The 21836-nt window shown below is 37.2% G+C and overlaps 1 protein-coding gene across 3 annotated transcripts in view; it reads right to left on the minus strand.

Moving 5' to 3' along the window:
• Positions 1-10580, minus strand: part of TP53BP1 (tumor protein p53 binding protein 1) — a 70852-nt gene extending 60272 nt beyond the window's left edge. For all 3 annotated transcript variants that reach the window (XM_081049255.1, XM_081049256.1, XM_081049254.1), the window contains exons 1-9: positions 10450-10580; positions 9680-9864; positions 9380-9473; positions 9072-9156; positions 4460-4590; positions 3614-3775; positions 3165-3264; positions 1615-1781; positions 33-162 (exon numbers count right to left, since the gene is read on the minus strand). In XM_081049255.1, coding sequence (XP_080905381.1) covers positions 33-162; positions 1615-1781; positions 3165-3264; positions 3614-3775; positions 4460-4590; positions 9072-9156; positions 9380-9473; positions 9680-9864; positions 10450-10456 — 1061 coding nt within the window. In that variant the 5' untranslated portion in view covers positions 10457-10580. The remainder of the gene's footprint in view (positions 1-32; positions 163-1614; positions 1782-3164; positions 3265-3613; positions 3776-4459; positions 4591-9071; positions 9157-9379; positions 9474-9679; positions 9865-10449) is intronic.
• Between the last annotated feature and the right edge of the window lie 11256 nt (positions 10581-21836).

The raw sequence follows: 21836 nt of genomic DNA on the forward strand, positions 1-21836 counted from the left end.
TTCCTTGGCAGAGCTATTTTAGGCTTACTTACGTGGAAAGACTCTCCTGAACAAGGGACCTCTGACCAGAGAGCTGCAGGAGATGCAGAGTGGTGGCAGGTGTGGAAGCTAGAGAACACCCACCTTCTTCCCTTGAAGGAGTAGAGCAACCATCAGAAGTTACTGAAAGAAAAAAACCCAACAAAAACAAAAAACTAGTTGCCATTTACTTCTCAGATTGCTCAACTCACATTACTGAGTTATGCAAAAAACAAAACTAACCATTCTGTACTGCAAACAGAGTAATATCCTTATTTCTAACCATGTTCCAAGAGGAGAGAAACTTTCTAATTGTAGTACAATTAACGGAATGCCACAAATCTTGAGTGAGCATTAAAAGCCCGCCTCCCTACTTAATTATGGGTTTCTTTAATTAAGAATTGACAAAAAGAGTTCCCTTAGTCCTTTCTGTCATGATAGAAGCTTGGATAGGAAAAACCAGAATCCTAATACCTCTGGCTGCTCTTCTTTCTTGTGAAACTTCTATTATAAAACAGCAAGCGAGACTTTTATTTCAAGGTCGACCTAAGGTGAAGTAAACTCATGCCATGATATGCAAATAGCAGAAGTCAAAATAATGCGCATGACACCTGAAAAGGTGAATGCAGCAACTTTCATTAGAACCTGGGCCTCCTTAAAGGAGACAGACAATACTAACAAATTAGTAAAAGGATATATGAGCAGCCATTAGTGGTTTATATTATGAAGAGTCTCCTGTGGGCCCCTTCTTAGCAACAAACGGAGTATCAGCTATATTAATCCCAAGTATAAAAGAATTTCTTAAATACAACCTTATAGCTTTAGTGAGCAACCAAAAAGGGTTCCTTGGTGACCCTCTCAATGTCTTGCACACATTCACAGCACAGTAAAAGAATATAACCTTCTCTTCTTCCTTCCTTATAACCAACACATTACAGCAGGTCCTCCAATAATATCATTTCATCAACATCGTTTCATTATAATATTGATGTCTTACGAACTTAACTCTTGTTTATATCAATTAGCCTACAGTAAAATTAGTTTTGTTATATACAGTTTCACCTAAAGTCACAGAACCTATCAACAACATTGAGGACTTAATGTATATATTTTGCTAGCTTTCTGACTCTGTGAAGTTACAGAATGGGGGATTAGTGGGGGTTAACAAAATGTGAAACAAATACCATTCTAGTCTAAGTTTTACCTTCTTTCTATTATACTAGACCATTACTTCCTACAAATAAGTAGACTGTTACCCAGGTGAATATGAAAAACTTAATACTTAATTATCATATTTAAGATTTGAAGACCTATAATGACAGTTACTCTGTCCATAATTATTAAATTTACTATATTATTAGCTATTATTCCTCAATATCTCCATTTCCAAAAGAAAGTTATATTAAAGTGTTAAATAGCAATCATTTCCTAAAAGCTCTTCTCATTAATCAAGTAGAAATATATTTTCCTTCCATATCACAAGCAATTCTGCATATTTATAAAGTGCCTTGTAACTTAAACAGTAGCCTCAAAACAAAAATAAAAAGTTTAGATCTTTGGAGAAGAAGAGCTATAACAACTAATTACTCTTTGTACCTGTTTTATTGCTCTGGTCAAACAAGTCTTCCTGAGTTGATAAAACCTCAGGCTCTGGTGACTTCTGAATCTGCAGTCCACCTTCCAGAAGTTCTTGAGCAGGTATTTGTTCTTTTGTTTCCACAGCAGTTAGAGATACTTTGGGACTAGGAGGCATGTCCTCTGACCTAAGAAATTCACATCACCAGGAGAAAAAGTTGCTATGTTCAAATGCTTTCATCTTTGAGCTAAGAAACTTTTCCTGTTTTGTATGTTTTCCTTTAATAATTTCAAACATTTCAGTAGCTCTAGTCTATATAACTATTTATTGAAAATGAAATAAGATACTCTGTAATGATACGAAGCCCTCAGCCCATTCCAAAGCCTGTCTCAGTCTCACACAGCAATACTTCTTTTCAACTCTGCTCAGTGCTGTGCTACATACTGTCCAGTATTACTGATGAAGGATTTAGGGATTTTTGTTACATATGCTATTTTATCTGGATGTGAATAAAGGATTCCCATCCAGACCAAAACAATGCCAGTCCTAACAATAACCTTCCAAGGAAAGGGCCTAGGTGTGAATTATCCTCTGCATTAGTGCCACACACATTATCTTCTGTTGACCTTTTCCATTTGATCTACTCAGTCTAAACCCCAAACCAAGACTCCAACACCAATACTTCTCACACTTGTAAGACACTCATTGCTGATACTTTCCAGAGACTTATGAGATTCACCTACTCTACCATTCCACAGAGTAAATAGGATAGCAAAACTAGCCAGAGAGCAGTTTCCTAAAGAAAAGCCTAAAAAGTCAGCGCCACTTAAGAGGAGTGTTTTATGTTAGAAAGACAATTTCTCTTGATATTCAACTTTATTCAGGACACTAGGATCCCATTCCCCACTGTTTTTATTAAAGGAAATAACAAAATACTGAGTGTTTAGTCATCCCTCCCCCAAATCTAAAGAATCCACTTTTCTTCTGCCATATCCAAACTTGAGCTGTTGACTAGAGGCAATGATGTTTGCATATGACAATCACCACAGGCAGAGCACAGGTAAACTGCCCAATTCCTACCAAGTTAAGGGCTTAAAAGATTGGGGAAAAGAATATCTCTCTGCATCTATACGATAAACCATCAAATGAAGGATACCTGAGGACCCAAAGCAACCTGAGTGCTCCTCAAGCACAGAAACAATAGACTTTCAAATATAATATTCGTGTGACTCCTCAAAACATTAGAGAGGCTAGAAGACCTCCCAGAGACACAGTACCTCTATAAACAAAGATCAAAGAGGAGGAGTAGCAACCAAAGATTAAGGAGTCATGCTTATAGTTACATCAGTAATAAAACAGCTTTGTAATATTCCTAAAGATGAGGACACAATGAGAATTCATAAATAATGAATGTTTCTACTGGACCAGAAATATGCTTAGTACGGGGGGTGGAGGCTGGGGGGAGAAAAAACAAAAATTTCTAAAAATGTTTCCAGCTAGCCAAGTGAAATGAATATAACCCTACAGCAGCAGAAACCCATAACTGCTTTCTAGAAAGAACAGGGTTTACCTTGCAGGTGAAAGATTTTGTTCTCCTACCACAGGGACATCCTTGCTGGCCTGTTCTGCAGTGGGGGTATCTCCATCGGCCTGTTCTTCATGCTTACTTGCTTCAAGTTTTATAAGAAGACAGAAAGGAGATATTTAATTTTTTAAAGTACTAGAAGCAGTCCCAAACGCTTTTTTGAAAGCAAAGATTTGAATAGACAGAAGTCCAATTTGAAAATACATATAGGCATCATTCCAAAAAAGGAAAATAACCAATAACTCACAAAAAACCTTAATCTGTAAGCCATCAATTGACAAGTATTTGCCAGACAACTCTGCAACCTTATTCTATTAACTTAGGATATATTAACTTAAATAGCTATAATCTGCATCGAGGACAGAATAACTAGCTCTAGCATGGGAGGGAGACACTTATAAACAACTCCAAATACCAGAAAACATGTTTCATACCATTATCAGCATCCACATGAGAGATCCTAGTAAAACCAGAGTGGGTGGTTACTGACTGTAGAGGCTCTTTGTCTACTTCACATGGCACAGCAGTATGTTCCTCAACATCCTGGCTCTGGGAAAGTGCTAGAACCCCAAAATCCAACTGTGATGAGGCAGGATCTAGGAACAAAACCCCCCAAAATTAGGTATCATTCTACAATATTATGAACTGTGCAAGGTGCTGTCCCTTAGTAAAAGAAAGTCATGTTAAGTCCTGACTCCCCAAATTTTTCAAATAAAATTAAGAATGTAAGCACTGGGGTGGCCAGTTAGCTCAGTTGGTTAGAGCTTGTCGCTAATAATACCAACATTGCTGGTTCGACCCCCACATGGGCCACTGCGAGCTGCGCTCTCCTTTAAAAAACATAATAAAATGAAAGCACTAAAAATGAAGGGGGAAAATGTGTAATGAAGCAAAAAATTGCATACTATAAAACCTTACAAGCACTTAATATAGCTAGATTATGTCTACTTTCTGGAGATGCACATAAACCGCATCCACACTCCCAGCCACTCAATGTATGCGTACTCCCAGCCCCACAAAGCACACATCCCAAAAATATTTGAAAAACAAATAATTATGAAAGGAGGAAGAGTCAATATGCACAAAGGGGGCTATCCAATGAGCTACAAATTCCTAAACACCAAATTAGGCTTAAGACTACCAGCAAATTTCCTAATGATTATTCTCAATTTAATGATGACAAATCTATAACTTGATAAAAAGAAGCAATTTCCATAGCTGTATGTTCACGTTAAAGGGACTTAGAAAAATCTACTATCTTAAAAAAGGCACAAAGCTACCTTCAGCACCAAGGGAGTGTGTGGTACCATGTGAAGTATCTTCCTCCTTTTCCCCTTTCTCCTTCTCTTCCACCTCTTCTTCCTCCTTTTCCCCCACAGGAAGAGTGGATTCCACTGACAGTCCCAAAACACTAACAGCAGAAAGACACAATCACGTGTTCCAATAGGTTAGGACATTTTGCTCGAAGCACTCTAAATTTTATTGTGACTCCTCATACACCAACCACCTTTCAAGCAAATTTGAAAAAGTAAAAAATCTCACCCCATTAGTGCTTCTTTCTACAGACAAGCACTGAAAATGTTAACAGCTCAAAAACAGAATTAAGTAACACAAATATTAAACAGAAGGAAAAAACATACTTGAATTTTATCGTTCTCTGAAAAGATATGAGCAGGGATAGAAAAACCTTACACTCAAGAGAATTACTGACAAGTGACAAGTTGTGCATTAAATGTGTAGGGGAAGGGGCTCAAAAATACATCTATTAGAACAAACACAGTTCACGAAAATATTACAGTAAAAAAATCTTAGCATACATAGAAACAGAGTATCTGAATAAAATACAGGTAAAGAGACCTATGTATTTTTTAAAAGTTAACATCACAAGTAACAAAACATTACAGTAAACAAAGTAAAAGACAAATAACAGGGAAAAAATGTGCAGCAAATGTAACAAAATAATAGTCTCCATAAATAAGGAATTCATATGAAGAACTCTAAAATATAAATGGACAAACAGAAGAGACAACTCATAAAAAACAAATACTAGTATCTTTAAACATTTAAGATATCAGAGAAACCATTTGTTGTCAATCAAATTGGAAATAATGTTATCACCATTCAGTGCTGCCCAAACCTGAGGTGAGGTAAGTATTATCACACACTGCTTATGAGAGTATAAACTAATAGAACTTTTCTGGAGAACAATTTGGAAATACGTATCAAGAGCTCTAAAAACATGTTCATATCCAGCAATTTCGATTGTAAGAAATAATTTGAAATATGGAAAAAACCCTGTACAAACTTATTTCTCAATGTTTACTATGATTAAGGAACAACCTCTAAGTTCAGTATTAAGAGAAATTACTAAATAATTTCATAATCCACAAAGTGGTATCTTATGCAGCCATTAAAAATGTTTGAGGGATGGCCGGTTAGCTCAGTTGGTTAGAGCGTGGTGCTAGTAACACCAAGATTGCCGGTTCGATCCCCGCATGGGCCACTGTGAGCTGTGCCCGCCTTAAAAAAAAAAAAAAAAAAAAATTTGAAACCAAATACAATGTGGAAACCCAGACTGGATTTTTAAAAAATATATATACATAAAACGCACCTTTAAGAAAATTGGGAAAATCTGAATATGAACTATATTATCAGGTATTATGGAATTAGTACATTCTCAGGTGTGATACTGGTATTATGATTATGTAGGATAATTTATTGTCCTTAGGGGATAAATGCTAAAATATTTTAGGGGAACTATAATGTCTGCAGCTTAGTTTCAAATGATCCAGCCCCTCAAAAAAGCCCCCACGCATGCACACACACATACACACGGAGAACAAATGTATACTATCTCTTCATCTCTTCTGTGGGTTTGAACTTTTAAAATAAAAAACTCAGGGAAAATGCTATTAAGAGTTTTAATTGTCATGGGAAAAGCACTCATGTAGTTAAGCAAAAAGATCAGTAAACACATGAACTTTTAGTTTTCACATGTCAATTATGGAAATCAAGTGCACAAAAAAAGGGGAAAAAATCCCAAAATGTTTACAGCAATTAGCCTGTGGGTGGCAGAACTATAGATGACATTGTTTGCTCCCTTGTAACTTTCTACACATTTAATATTTTGTAAACTGTTAAGCATAACTTAAGCATAAAAAGGATGAAAACATAAATTTGTAAAGTTAGGGACCATGACCCAAAAAAGAGAAAAAGAACTAAGCAAAGATTTTCAGAAAGATAAAATACAGTTGGCCCTTGAACAACGCAGTGGATAGGGGCACTGTCCCCGCCCCATGCAGTTGAAAATCCACATTAACTTCTGACTCTCCCAAAACTTCAGTCATCCCTTGGTATCTGCACCCCTTGATTCCAAGACTCCCATAGATATCTAAATCCACAGATGCTCAAATTCCTTATATAAGATGGTGTAGAACAATGCATACAGTTGGCACTCCACATCCATGGATCCCCAACCAGAGATCAAAATTACGGTTTTCCATCTGCAGTTGATTGACTTTGCAGATGTGAAACCTGGGGATAGGAGGGCCGACTCTGTATTTATTGAAAAAATCTGCATATAAGTGGACCTTCACAGTTCAAACCCGTGTTGTCTGAGGGCCAACTGTCGAACTACCTACATAATTGGGAGCACCAGACACATGACCTTGGAAAACATAGAGAAAGAAAGTCCAAGAGCAAATATGACAAAAAGAAGAGCAATGAAAGACAGCACAAACCACACATCTTGGATTTTCCTCAGTTTCTTTTGGTGGTTTTTCTTCATGTCCCTGACCTCTAAATCCTTGGACCTTTACTCCACCTACATTTACCCAGATTCATGGTTTTGAATATCATCCATATGCTTATGACTCTGCAATTTAAATCTCCAGCTTAGACCTTCCCCGAGCTCCAGACCTGCACTTCGTCAATTGCCTCCAACTGGCAATTGAAAAGGCAGCTCAGTTTTAACATATCTAAAACCGACCTTCTCCTCCTGCAGTTCATCTCCCCTCCACTTCTACTCTGGTCTAGCCACTGTCATATTTTGCCTAAATTATTTCGATGGTCTCCTAGTTGGTCTTCCTGCCTCTCTGCCTTTGCTCCCCCTTCAGTATATTCTTTTTACTACTATTTTGTATAAACAGGTTCTTTTATGTATTTTTAATTTTCCCCCCCAGCTTTATTAAGGTATAATCAACAAATAAAAATTGTATATCCGTTCAGTCTATTCTTGACCTAGCAGCCAGAGTGAAAATCTAAGTCAGATCATGTCATTCCTCTGCTCAAAAATCTTAAATGCCTTTCTATCTCACTAAGAGCAACAATTCCTCACAGTGACCCATAAGGCCTTACATATTGTAGTCCGCCCTTTACTCTCTTAACTCTTCTCCCACTCCTCAAAATCTCTCCACTCTAGCCACACTAACCTCCTTACCATTTCTCCAATATTCCAGGTACGCTCACACCCTACGCATGGATTGCACTTATCCCAGGTAGTAACATCAGAGATCACTTACTTAATATTTTTAATCAAATGTCACAACAGTGACACATTCCCTAAGTCACCCTATCTAAACATCCAACTCCTGTAACATTTCTCATTCCCTTGTTTTATTTCTCTCTTCAACCTTACAAATGTTTAACATACTATATCTTTTATTTATTTATCATGTATTCTTATATCCTATACAAGAATGCAAGCTACATTAAGGTACAGGATTTTTGTCTCTTCTCATCACTTTGTATGTCCAAAACTCAACAGTGCTTGACATATAGGAAATACTCAATAAATATCTGTAGAATGATTAGGTAAATCAGAAGAGGCTTGAAATACACCAAATTATAGACAAAAAAATAGTACTGATGTTAAATTTTTCTCCATCGTCTAAAGTTGATGGAAGGAAAAAACAAAGGTTTAAATATATTATTTAGAAGTACAAAAGTAGTCAATAAAAGAACTAAAATAATTATTACAAAAATTGGGAGACTGTAGTTGTGAGTTAAATCCTCATCTTTGATTATGGAACTCAATTGTCTTACTTTGATAAAAGAAATGGCAGTATAATAGTGTTACTTAGTTTTACAATAGTATTAAAAGCTAGAAAGATAACCTCTCAAAGAAGTAAAAACACCAGCACTTAAAGAGGGTTGCCTCTGTGAAAAGAGACCAAGAATGGCAAAGGACTCTTTGCTTTTCATTATAAGCTCATTTTTAAATAAACTATGTATTTACATTATGCTGTTAAAAATATTTAACAGATCTCATCAAAATTTTAAAACTGCCCTATGGAAAACCCTCTGAAGAGGATGAAAAGACAAGCTACAATGGGAGAAAATATTTGCAAACCACATATCCTACAAAGGACTAGCATCTACAATATATAAAGAACTCTCAAAACATAAAAAACATCCAATCTAGTTCCTAGCATAGAAGATAAACTAAATAAATGGACAATGTAAAGATATACGTAAGACAAAGTAAAAATTGAATGCCATTTAGGGTATGAATTAAACATTCTGGGTCTAAAACTGGTGAGGTACTTTGGTTAATGGAAAGCATGCCTAACAGTTTCGATAATAGATCTAAATATTTTTGGATGATTTTTTCCCACTAATAAGTCATATATGTATGCTAAGATTGAGGAATGCTTATTTTGTTTCACATGCACAAGACAGATCACAATTTGAATAATGTAGCTATAAAAAAAATGTTATTGCCTTCACAAAAGAGATTCCAGCTATCAGTACTAATACAATCCTCAAATCCCACTCCCTAATTCACAAATATAAGATTAATTTCTTTATCTTTGGGATGAGGCAAAGATACAGATAAAAGAATTGATCCATTAATAAATGTAAGTAAATTCCCTCTAACACTAGTTAGTATACCTGCTTCTCCTGTTTGGCTGAGGTAACTGTTCAATGACCTGACTCATAGAACCACATGTATCCAAATGAGGAGAATCCATAGGGTCTGAAAAATATAATTGGATATTAGCACAAAAGGCATTTACCACTAACCTTTAATACAAATTCAGGAATGTAAACAATACCAATCTAATAAGCTACATTATAGAAAAACAACATTTTGAGTGCCTACTATGCACCAGATACTGTGCTACACTTCCTTACATACATCCACCCAGCTCTAACAAGTGCACCCTTGCAAAAGGGACTGGTAGCTTTAAACACCTCACCTGCAGCTTTGTTTTCTTTCAGATGTTCATTGAACCCCCTATCACTGTCTCCTTGTTCTTCTCCAGCTGGTTGTTCAGGATTAGACACAACATCCTACAAAATACACATACGTGATATCCCCACTATGTATGAAATAATCCAAAATGAGACATACTTTTTATGAACATGATTTCATTTTTCCAACTAACTTTATGCAAAAGATAGTGTGACCTTCTAATTACTTACCTTTGCTGGTTGGCCTAGATTTAAAAAAAAAAAAAAAAATCTGCTCAATCATTTCCAAACAAGCTATCACTCACCAACGTGGGGTTCTCTTTGTGTGTCTGTAAATTAGGAAGATGTCGAGATAGCATACTGAAGTGAGAACCAGAATCATCTTCTAGAACCTGGCTTTCAGGTTGAGAATCTTCAATTATCAGGCAAGGAGTGTCTTGCTGAGAGAAATCCGAATCCAACTGACTTCCAGTAGGGTCCATCTGCTCCCCTGAATGGAAAAACAAAAGATCAGTTCTGCGTAACCTACCAGCTTTCCTCACTCAGTTTGAGCTTAAATAATGGAGCGGGAAGTATAGGAGCTGGGAAAGGGGACAGGTCTAGGCCTCTTTCAATTACAACATTACTATATTTACAATCTTGCAAGCACTTTCCTATTATACCTCCCAAGATCCGATTTCCTCGTTAGTTTACAATCAGTCTGCCTATCCTTCACTACCTCTCCTTTTCCATCACCTTCCCGTTGACACCCTTTCCCCTCCTTCCTAACCTCTTCTCTTCCCGCCCCTTTTTCCATCCCCCACAACTCTCCCTATGTGCTTCTGGCGCCTCTATCATCCCCAAAAGGCTGCTTTGTAATCTCCGTTTGCCAGAACCTCTACAGCCCTTCACGCTTCCTCACGACCACCCAACCTTCCAAGCAATTGCTTCCCCACCCCCTCCGCAGGGCCCTCCAACCCTTTCCCAGTCACCGCCGCCATGCTTGCCACCCCGCCCCCTCCGGTCAGCCATCCCTTCAGATCCCAAACCCAAGCCTTCAGAGCTGACTGCGACCCCACTTTTCGCCAAACAGTACCAGGCATCCCGGCGGGAGGTCCCTCACGCTCGACCTAGAGGTCTCTGCACGCTCCCCAGGTCCCTCCAGCTCTATCCCCGGGTCGATGCTGTCGCCACCGCCGCCACCGGCCTCGAACTCCTCCTTTTCCCGCGCGTCAAGCAATATCGGCTCACTCATTCGCTGCTGCTGCCTGCCACTCAAGAAATCCTGTGGATTATTGGCGGCTGAGGCACAGTGCCCCACCCCACGTAAGAAAAAGGAACACGGCGGCGTGTTTCCATGGCAGCATGGACGTTGCAGGCCCTCCCCCTTGTAGAGCCCTAGAATGACAGTATCCTTGAACCGAAGGGACCTTGAGAGGGCGTGAGATATATTCCCTTGCCTCCAGGACTATTGTTTGTACCACTACTCAGACGTGAGGAAAAAGACCTGTTTTCTATCATTCATACACTTAAGGCCCCTTCTCTCCTTGGAAAAGGAGAGGGTTTCCAGGCTTTCTAATAAAAAGGCGAAGAGGAGGGCATAGAATAGCTAGGACTTAGGAGCTCACATTATATCTCTCCCCTCCCACCTCATTTACATAATCTGAGGGCCCCAGTAAACCATATTTTTTCTATTGCCCTCTCCTGTTTGGAAAGTAGTTCAAGCTTCTCATTTGCTTATCGTCGCCCTATCTTTTATGGGATTGTATCCTATGGAAACTATAGCCCCAGACATTTTTTGCACCTCCCAATTGAGAGAGTTGAGCACAGTGATTCTCAGACTCCGTGGTGAAGAGAACAGCTGTTGCCTCTTTAACTAGATGACCTCAAAGATCCCTCTAAGCCCTAATAGTCTATTATGCTAATTATGGTGCCAGGGTCTTTTAGAAGGTGTGGCAGCTGTGACTTATATTAATGAACTTGGCCCCAAGAGGAATATGTTTGTTGTTGGTTTGAGGTGCGTTTTTTTTTTTTAAGTGGTTGGATCTGGGATGGAATTCTAGCAGAGCAGCTGTCAATAAGGAAAGCACCTAGCACACTGCCAAGCATATACATAGTAGGCATTCAATAGGAGGTAGTTTTCTCTCTGCACCCCAAGCTCACAATGACGTATGCACAGTCCAACCATGATTCTCCTATCCTGTAAATGCTATTCCCGTTCAGTACTTGATATAGGCTAAGCCGAACTGGGGCTTCCTGCCAACCAATCTTCTCCCTGCTGTTATATACAGATCATATTTTCCAAATCAAAGGATGTCACCTGAGTAATATGTTACTTATAGGAACAAAAGGACAGACTCTTTGATATGAAACTTTCCTGAAAAATCTAGGATCTATGGTTGCTATAATTAGAATATAATTAGGGTCCCAAGATGTTTTATTAGTGGAGCAAAAATGGAATGGAGCACAGAGAGACACATAACACTTCTTCATCTAGAAATCATTTATAACTGACTATTATCTTCCTCCACTGGAAGATGCTGAAGAATAAAGGTGACCAAATGAATTGAATCCTAAAAGAACCAGGTCAGGTCACTATTAGCTACACTAGGTAGATCAAGCTAATTCATTTGCTGGATTTGAGAGGGCACAAACAACCAGGTCCTGTTGTGGGGCAAATCTTTACCTTGATTCCCATAAAAATCCCCAAGTTCACTATATTTTTGCTCTCCTCTGTCCTGCTATTGCATTTCCACTCCCCAAGCAAGACACAGATAAACAGGCCTTGTTGATTACTTGACAAACAACTGTATGTGTTTGTCAAAATTCATAAAACTATACACTAAAAAAGGTAAGTTAAACCTCGATAAACATAACTAAAAATAAGTGAGCCTGAGCCATTCCCATACTAAATAAAACAAGAGTCTTAAAAAACTGTGAAGACAAACTGTGAATTCCTTGTTAGACAGTATGACAATTAAATTAATCGTTAAAATACCCATAAAGATCAGAAAAATGCAAGCAGGATGGTTACCCACTGAGGCTGTAACTGAATGCAGTTAGGTGAGCTAAAGGCTTTTATTGACTCTTAGACTTCAAAGGACCATCAGCACATCCATCTATCTACAGGTGCATCTTTACCTAAAATACCTCAGATGGAGAGAAATCTAATCTACCTTGAAAGTCCTCCCAGACAAGAAAATTCCATCAGGCCCTGTTTTAACTCACTTTAAAGTTTAACAAACCTCATTGTCAGAAATTTTTCTTCTAATCATCTAACCTAAATCCTTTATTCTAGAGCTTAAAGCCATTTCCTCTCATGATGTCTTTAATTGGTAATTTTAACACCTGGATAAATTCTCATAAGGCTGGGATTATCTCATCTGGTCCAATAATTCCATAATATATTTCAACCAATCAAGCAATAAACATAAATGCTATATACTTAAGTCTTTTTCTGAGGTCTCCTCACAGACTCCTCTAAGCAAAAGAACCCCAAACGGTTTAATCCTACCTCACAGAAACTATTCACCAACCTTTTAAATTTGCTTCATCATTTTTCTCTGAAAATCATAGTTCGGGAGCTCAGCAGCAGAGAACTTTACTGAGGATATGACAAATACTGAATTCAATGATAAGCTGTTATATATCCCTTTTAGGTTGCAATATTAAATTATTACATACTGACTTACATTTAACGTAATTGATTCTGACCTTCTGTTGTACTTTGTACCTTTACATTCATGTCCAGTCAAACACGAATGATATAATTAATAACATGTTTTAAATTTTTGTGGCAGGTATTGTGCTCTGTTTTACATTCATTATCTCACCGAAAAGCCTAACTCTTTGAAGGTTACAGATGAGGATACTAAGGTTTAGAGAGATAATTTGTACAATGTCTCAGAGCTGGCAAAGGAGTCAGAATCTGAACCCAGTCTGTCTGTCTAACTATATATTCATAACTGAGGATGAGCAGTGACAAAGAAAATACAAAACCTTTTTGTGTTTTAGAATGTATTTTTATTTGAATACTGAATACAGGTGTCCCTAATGTTCTAAGAATCCATAATAATTAAAATAATACGAAGAGAATAGGAGAAACTATAAAGCTGCCAACTCTATGTATTTATGAAGACGTTAAGCGAACAAAGAGGTGATGATATAATTAAAATGTGAAAGCAAAAATTACCTAAGGTCGTCAGATTATTGCCTCTGATACCACATTAACTTCCTAACACTAAGCTGAAAGACTTGTATGTACCTGCAACCCCTGCAGTGAAAGCCGTCCTAACTGGCCTGTATCTTATCTCTACAGAACTTCTCCTATTCATTTTAAGTAAACATTTTATTTTGAAAAATATTTCTGAGCAACAGAAAAGTTGCAAAAATAATATAATAAAAAAATAGTATAATGATCTTTCATAAACCCTTTCACTTAGATGCACACATTGTTAACATTTTGCCATATTGTTCCTATTCATTTTTGTGTATGTGATAAAATATAATAACATGAAATATACCATTTTAACCATTTTTAAGTGTATGGTTCCGTGGCATTAAGTAGGTTCACATTGTTGTGCAACCATCACCACCATCCATCTCCAGAACATTTCATCTTCCCAAACTACAACTCTGTTCCCATTATACAATGACTCCCCATTCCCTTCTCCCTCCAGCTCCTGGTAACCACCATTCTACTTTCTGTATCTATGAATTTGACTAGTTTACGTACTAGTCAAATAAATGGAATCATATAATATTTGTCCTTTTGTGTCTTATTTTACTTAGCATAATGTCCTCAAGTTTCATCCATGTTGTAATTTTAATAGCATGTGTCTGAATTTCCTTCCTTTTTAAGGCTGAATAATATTCCATTGTGTGTACATATTGCATTTGATAGGATGTTTCTCATCCTTATTCATTTTAACCCACTATTTAACCTTTTGAGAGCACCCTGACTTTGCCACACCCCAATACACATATGCCTCTGCTGGAGGCATAACAGCAGAACCCCACCAAGGCAACACAATGCTACCCACTTCTGGGTAGCTTAATTTTTCCAGCCAGCCAATCAGCTGTAGACCCCTTTCTCAAACTGGGTCTCTCTCAAACACAGGATACCAAGCACAACTGTGACTGCAGTATTAGCTGCAGTTTTCTCCCTCCCTCCTCTTCAAATGTTTAATCCAAAGAGCTCAACTCCACCAGAAGCCATTTACCTGGAAACAAAAAGTTAGAAACAGGAAGTTATAGTATGAAGAGGGAAAAGAATGGCACCCTTGCCTGTCTGAATATTGTTGGAGCCTGCCATCCTCCATTCTATGGTTTATTCCCTCTTCTTATAGAAGTATTCAAATTTCCACATCCTAGTATCATCTCCTTTCCATTACACTTCTCTATCAAGCTCTCAGCCTTTGTTTTTTCCTTGCCCTCCAAATTCTGCTTTCTCCATACCAGTAACTCCGTAACCCTTTGCAATCTAGTTTTAACCTCCATAAATCTAGTGCCTAGCACAATTCCAGGCACAAAACAGTTAGTCTAGATGTGTTTGTTAATAACTGATTCTGAAAGTTTCTTGTCAAGTCACCTCGTTAGCTTTGACCTCTGTAGTGTTGGATGATGTTACTGATTCCCTCTTCCTTAAAATTCTCATACTATGATTTCAGAGTTCCTGACTCTCCTCCTCCCTCTCAGCTTTCTTTCCAATCCCTACTTTCCTGGAAGCCAGTACTGCAGGATAAGAATCAAGAGTGGTACCAACATGCTACAACACGAATGAATCTTGAAAACATGCTAAGTGAAATTGTATGATTCCATTTGTATGAGGTACCTAAAGTAAGCAAATACATAGAAACAGAAAGTAGAACAGTGGTTTCCAGATGTTGGGAGGGGGAGGTGGAAGGGAGGAAAAAATAATTTTTTTTAATGAGTACCGAGTTTCAGTTTGGGAAGATGAAAAAGTCCTGGAGATGGATGGTCGTGATGGTTACAAAACAATGTGAATGTATTTAGTGCCACTGAACTGTATACTTAAAAATCTTTAAAATGGTAAAGTTTATGTGTATTTTACCACAACAAAAGTCTTTTTAATGCGATAAAACTAATATTTAAAGGTGCATGCTTAGATCATACAAAAATAAAGAAATGACACAATTGCAATAAAAGTCAGGACTAGTGGTTAATTTTAGAGGGGATAGAGGGTTTGTAATTCTTTAGGAGCCAAGTGAAATGCTCAGAAATGTTCTATTTTTATTACCAGGATATTATACAGGTATACTATTTATAATTCATACATTTGTACACTTATATTTTATTCATTCTTTTATGTGTGTTATTTTACAGTAATGATGATTTAAAATAAACAAATATCATTGATGCTAAAACTAGTAATAATGTGGTGAAAAAGAGGATTGTTACATGGTCTCAAACTATCTCCCTAAAAATGTATGGAATTTTAGAAATAGAAAGTAGTAAATTTGCAGTGAAAAAAATGTGGTAACTTAACCAAGTGACCCCAGGTAACATCACCAATAATAGGACAGAACGCCATCATGTGTCATCTGATAAGACACATTTAGAAGGAAACAACATCGCTTTAATTTAATTCCTGCCAAAAATTCATAACCTGAATCTGATTATGAGGAAACATCAGGTAAACCCAAACTGATGGGTGTTGTACAAATAAGTAGCCGATATTCTTCAAAAAGAGAGAGAACAAAGAGAGAGGAAAGGGGAGACGGAGAGAAATACCAAAATCAAGATGACAAAGAAACTGTTTAAGATTTAAGGAGACAAGACCATCAAATACAACATGTAATCCAGAACTAAATCCTGGACCAGAACTTGTTTTTCACTCTGCTATAAAGAACTCGAATGAGAGCACTGGTGATATTTGAATAAAGTCTATAGATTATATAATAGTATTCAATCAATGTTATTTTCCTAATCTTGATAATTATACTGTGATTAAGTAAAAAAGGGAAATAAAGAGAGAGTGATACTAAATTATCCGAGATTGTCGCTGAGCAGAATTTGGTACTAATCAAAATGACAAGAAAAGTTTACCTGCACCCAACACAGGAATAGGATGAGCGTGGAAAAAAGGAATATTCTTAGAGCCTTTGGAAACTGCCAGGAATCAGAGTCAGAGTGGTAGGTGAGAAAAGTTCATCGTGCAGGTTAAAACAAAAAATCAGCTATTGCTGAACTCTTAAGTCCCAATGGGGAGAAGGGAGTTTTTAGGTTCTGAGACTGAGAAACCGAAGAACATATACATAAAACAGTTCAGTGGACAAGAACACCAACTTGATTCCTACTCATGCATTAGTGGCTGAGCCACGACATGTTTACTCATCTTCTGAGATAAAGTCCTGTGTAGATAGTGCCTGGTTTTGTATCCTACTCCCCATGTCACTATTTCATATCCCCCTCCTGCAATTTATTTATGTATTGATGAAACCAGGTTAATTGTTCTATAAAATTTCCAACATTGTGGATTTTTCTGGTTGCATCCCTATCATATCATTTATTTGTATTCCTCTGATTTAACTAGTTTTCAAAATAATCAATTGAGGTTCTCTACATAATATTGTTACCGTAAATAAAACGAGGTTCTCTGGCATACTCCAAAAATGACTACTGATATTTTTATTTTCAGTATCACTATAAACTCAAGGATTTTAACACATTTAGTGTGCTTCAATCCACTTCAGTTGTTAATTTTGAAATGCACATCGTCCCATCTTTGGACTGTGGACATCCCGTCAGATTAGCTCCTGAGTCCTTTTGACATGATTTCAGTAGTCTTCCATACTGCCTTGCTTTCTGATATAACAAGACGTCCCAGGTTATCTTGTTTATTTTTTGCTCCAGATCTGGAATCTGATGGTTCTCTAAAAAACCTTGTTTCATTTTAGTAGAAAATGGCATTTAGAAACCATAATTCAGATGGTTGGAATGCTACTGGATCGGTCACTGTTTGGCTTTTTCCAATTAAATTTTAGGATTTCAGGGATTTTACCCAACTTTCTCGATTTTATATTTGTATCTCTCTTATAATCAACATCTTGATTCCTGACAACATTGACATGACTTATTTATTTGCTTTATTCTATTATATGTATTATATATACATATATATAATGTTCTTACCAATGTTATTACTAATGAGACAACTAATGAAAACAGTTTAGCATTTCTTTGCAGTTGATGTTTTTCCTCAGGGTATATTCTATTAAAAATGTACAGTTCAGACATATGCTACAACATGGAAGTATCTTGAGGACATTATATTAAGTAAAATAAGCCAGTCACACACACACACACACACACACACACACACACACACACACACACAAAATATACTGTATAATTCCACTTATAGGAGGTACTTAGCGTAGTCAAACCATAGAGACAAAAAATAAGCAGAATATGGTTACCAGGGGCTAGGTATGGGGAGGAATTTGAGAGTTATTGTTTAATAGGTATAGAGTTTTAGTTTTACAAGATGAAAAGTGGTATGGAGATGTCACAGAACCTTATGAAGGTATTTAGTGCCACTGAACTGTTCACATAAAATTGGTCAAAATGGTCAATTTTATGTGTATTTTACCACAACAAAAATTTTTCAATGTACAGTAACTTACTGTATTTTGAAGTCATTTGAAATAATCCCATTAATTTAATACACAGGTTAATTTCTTTCATTTTCTTTTTGATTTTTAGTGACTGCTTCTTTAATTTTTAAATTGAGGTAAAATTTAAACACAGTGAAATGCACAGCTCTGAGTTGTATAATTTGATTAGTTTTGACAAATGTATACATCTGTGAAACCACTATACCCATCAAGATATAAAACATTTTATCACTCGAGACTTTTTCATGACAACCATATTCTAATTTCTATCACCATACATTAGTTTTGCCTGTTCACCAATTATATATAAATGGAATCATACAGTACGTAGTCTTTTGTGTCCACCTTGTTTTGCGCAACATATCGTTTTTGAGATTTATCCACGTTGCTGTACGCATCAGTTCATTCTTTTTTATTGCTCACCAGTATTCTATTGAATACATGTTCCACAACTTATTTATCAATTCTTCTATTGATGGATATTTGGGTTCTTTTGAACCTTTCTTTTAAAAAAAAAAAAAAAAAGCTACTGTAAACATCCATGAACAAGTCTTTTGTGAACATGTTTTCATTTCTCTTGGGTCACTATCCAAGAGTGGAACTGCTGTGTCATATCTTAGGTATTTGTTTAACTTTATAAGGAACTGCCAGTTTTCCAAAATGGTTGTATAACTTTATATTCCTACGAACAACATATGAGAGTTTCAGGTACTGCACATCGTCACTAACATTTGGTATTGTCAGTGTGAAGTGATATCTCACTATGTTTTTTAGTAAACTATATGTATCATTTATGTGCAATAAAATGTGCCCATTTAAAAAAAATTTTTTTTTATTGGAGAATATTGGGGAACAGTGTGTTTCTCCAGGGCCCATCAGCTCCAAGTTATTGTCCTTCAATCTAGTTGTGGAGGGCGCAGCTCACTGGCCCATGTGGGAATCGAACCGGCAACCATGTTGTTCAGAGCTCCTGCTCTAACCAACTGAACTATCCAGCGACCCCAAAATATGCCCATTTTAAATGCAGAGTTTGATGAGTTCAACAAGTGCATGTATATTGTGGCCACCACCACAATCAAGTACAGAATATTTTCATCACCCTCAAAAGTTCCTTTGTGCCCTTTTGCAATCAACTCCCATTCTGTCCCCAGCTCTAAGCAACTACTTGTTTTCTATCACTGTAGATTAAGTTTTGTCCATACTCTAGAATTTCATGTAAATTTATTCATGCAGTATGTACTTGTGGTGACCTTGAAAATGCACCACAGAAATCTGCTTACAGAGAGCATAATTGACTGATGACCCCACGTGCTGCCACTGCGGATCTACCCCCACATTTACACCAATGTCACACTTTCCACAGGCTGATCCCAGCCAATGCCAGAGCACGGCAAGCTTACAAAGGCACGCCCAGTCCTGCAACACGAAAGATTCATCCAACAGGTGCCTTTGACTTGAAGAGTCTTTATCAGCCTGGCCAAACCCTTCTTGGAACCGTGCTGTAGGAAAAGACTCTTCCTTTCCAATCCTCATCCCTTTCCTCTCTCCTTCCACAGATATCAGACAGGTGTCGTGGTCTGAAGCCTCTCTCTTCCTTCCCTGATCCCTCCTGGTGACGGTTTAAAATATATCCACAAATTCATTGACATTCCCTTCAAAATGTAGAAACAATTCCCCTCCTCTTGAGAGTGGACTAGATTTAGTGACTTGCTTCTAATAAATAGAATAAGACAGAAGTGATGGTGTCTAATTTCCAACACTATGTCATAAAAAGGCATTGTGGCTCCTTCCTTATTCGCTCTTGGTTTACTTGCTCTGGGAGAGGCTAGCTGCCGTGTCATGAAGGTACTCAAGTAGACCTATGGAGAGGCCTACACGGTGAGAAACTGAGGCTTCTGGCCAATAGCCATGTGAGTGAGCTTCAAATTACAATCTGATCTAGCCTCAGTTAAGCCTTCAGACAACTGTAATCCCAAACAAAATCTTGACTGCAACCACATGAGAAATGCTAAGCCAAAACCTTTTGACTAATTTGTTTCTGGATTTCAGATCCTTAGAAATTCTGTGAGGTAATAAATATTTGACCAATATACTCCCCCAATAAATCTCTTGCACATCTAATCATGTCTTGGTATCTTCTTCTCAGGAGACCAAATAACAGCATTCTTTTATGTTTTGTTTCCTTTGTGTAGTATAATGTTTTTTTCCCCCATCTATGTTGTATAAAATTGTAGTTTCTTTTTATCAGAGTTTACCACAATTTTTACCACAATTTATTTATCCATTCTCCTACTGATGGACATTAGGTCTTTTCCAGTTTGGGGTTATTATGAATAAAGTTGTTATAAGCAGCCATCACAAGTCTTTTTGTAGACATATTATGTTTTCATTTCTCTTGGGTAAATAGCTACAAGTGGAACTTCTAGGTCATAGGGTTGATGTTTGTTTAATTTTAAAAGAAACTTAAAAATACTTTTCTAAAGTGGTTATAACATTTTACAATACTATTAACAACATATGAAAGTTCTATTTGTTCTACATCCTTACTAACATTTGATGTTATTGGTCTTTTAATTTTTTGTCCTCTTCCTCTCCACCCCCTATCTTCGCCACTCCGGTTCAAGCCGTTGTTCCTCAGTCTAGTTATGTAGGACGATCTTTTAATTTTTGCCATACCCCTCACAAAGTGATAACCCCCCTTCCTCATAATTTTGTTTTATATTTATGTAAAACATTTATATGATTCCAAAGTCAAATTTACAAAATAAGATATATTCAAAAAAGTCCACCTTCCATCTCTGGCTGCCTTACTATCTATTTCTTCTCTCTTCCTATAGGTAACTATTTTTTTTTTCTTTTTAAGTTTCTGGTTTATCTTTGGAGTCATTATTTACTCTTTTTTTCTCTCATTCCTCATTTGATGAGGCAGGAAACTAGGTTGGCTCTACCTCTAAAAACTGCATGCCTCGAATCCCACCAACTTTCATCATCTCCACTGACCTCACTCTAGTCTAAGCAACGTCGTTGCTCACCCAGATTACTGCAAATTCCTTCCCACTTTAAGTGGCTTCCCACTTTAATCCTTACAACCTCTACAGTTTATTCTCAACATAGCAGCCAAAGTGATCCGGTAAAATCTAAGTCAAACCATATCACTCCTCTGTTCAAAAGCCTGCATGTGTTCCCCATTTTACTCAGAGTAAAACCAACGTCCTAATGATGCCTACAGGGCTCTGTGTGATATGGCCCTTATTATCTCTCTGATTTCATCTCCTATTCCTCTTTGTCTTACTCCTCTGCTCCAGCCACGATAAGCTCCAACTATTCCTTGAATGTACCCAGTATATTGCTACCTTAGGGACTTTGTACTGACTATCCTCTCTGCTTACAAAACTCCTCTGCCAGATATCCAAAGGCTAACTCCCTTACTTCAAGTCTGTTCAAGTCTCATCTTCTTAATAAGGATTACCCTGACCAGCCCATTTAAAATTGCAACATTTCAGGGTGGCCAGTTAGCTCAGTTGGTTAGAGCCTGGTGCTGGTAGCACCAAGGTTGCCGGTTCAATCCCCGCATGGGCCACTGTGAGCTGCGCCCTCCTTAAAACATAAATAAATAAATAATAAAATAAAATAAAATTACAATATTTCCTACCCTTCACCATTCTTCCCCAACACCCCATCACCACCACCCCTCCTCCACCAGCATTCTCAATCATCTTTACACTATTTTTTTAGCTTTTTGCCACAGTGCTAATCACTTTCTGACATATTATATGATTTACATATTTATTATGTATTATCTTTGTATCTTTCATTTGCTGGCACACAATAAGTTTTCAATAAA

The sequence above is a fragment of the Rhinolophus hipposideros genome (genome assembly GCF_964194185.1).
Source record: "Rhinolophus hipposideros genome assembly, chromosome: 5".
NCBI lineage: Eukaryota > Metazoa > Chordata > Mammalia > Chiroptera > Rhinolophidae > Rhinolophus > Rhinolophus hipposideros.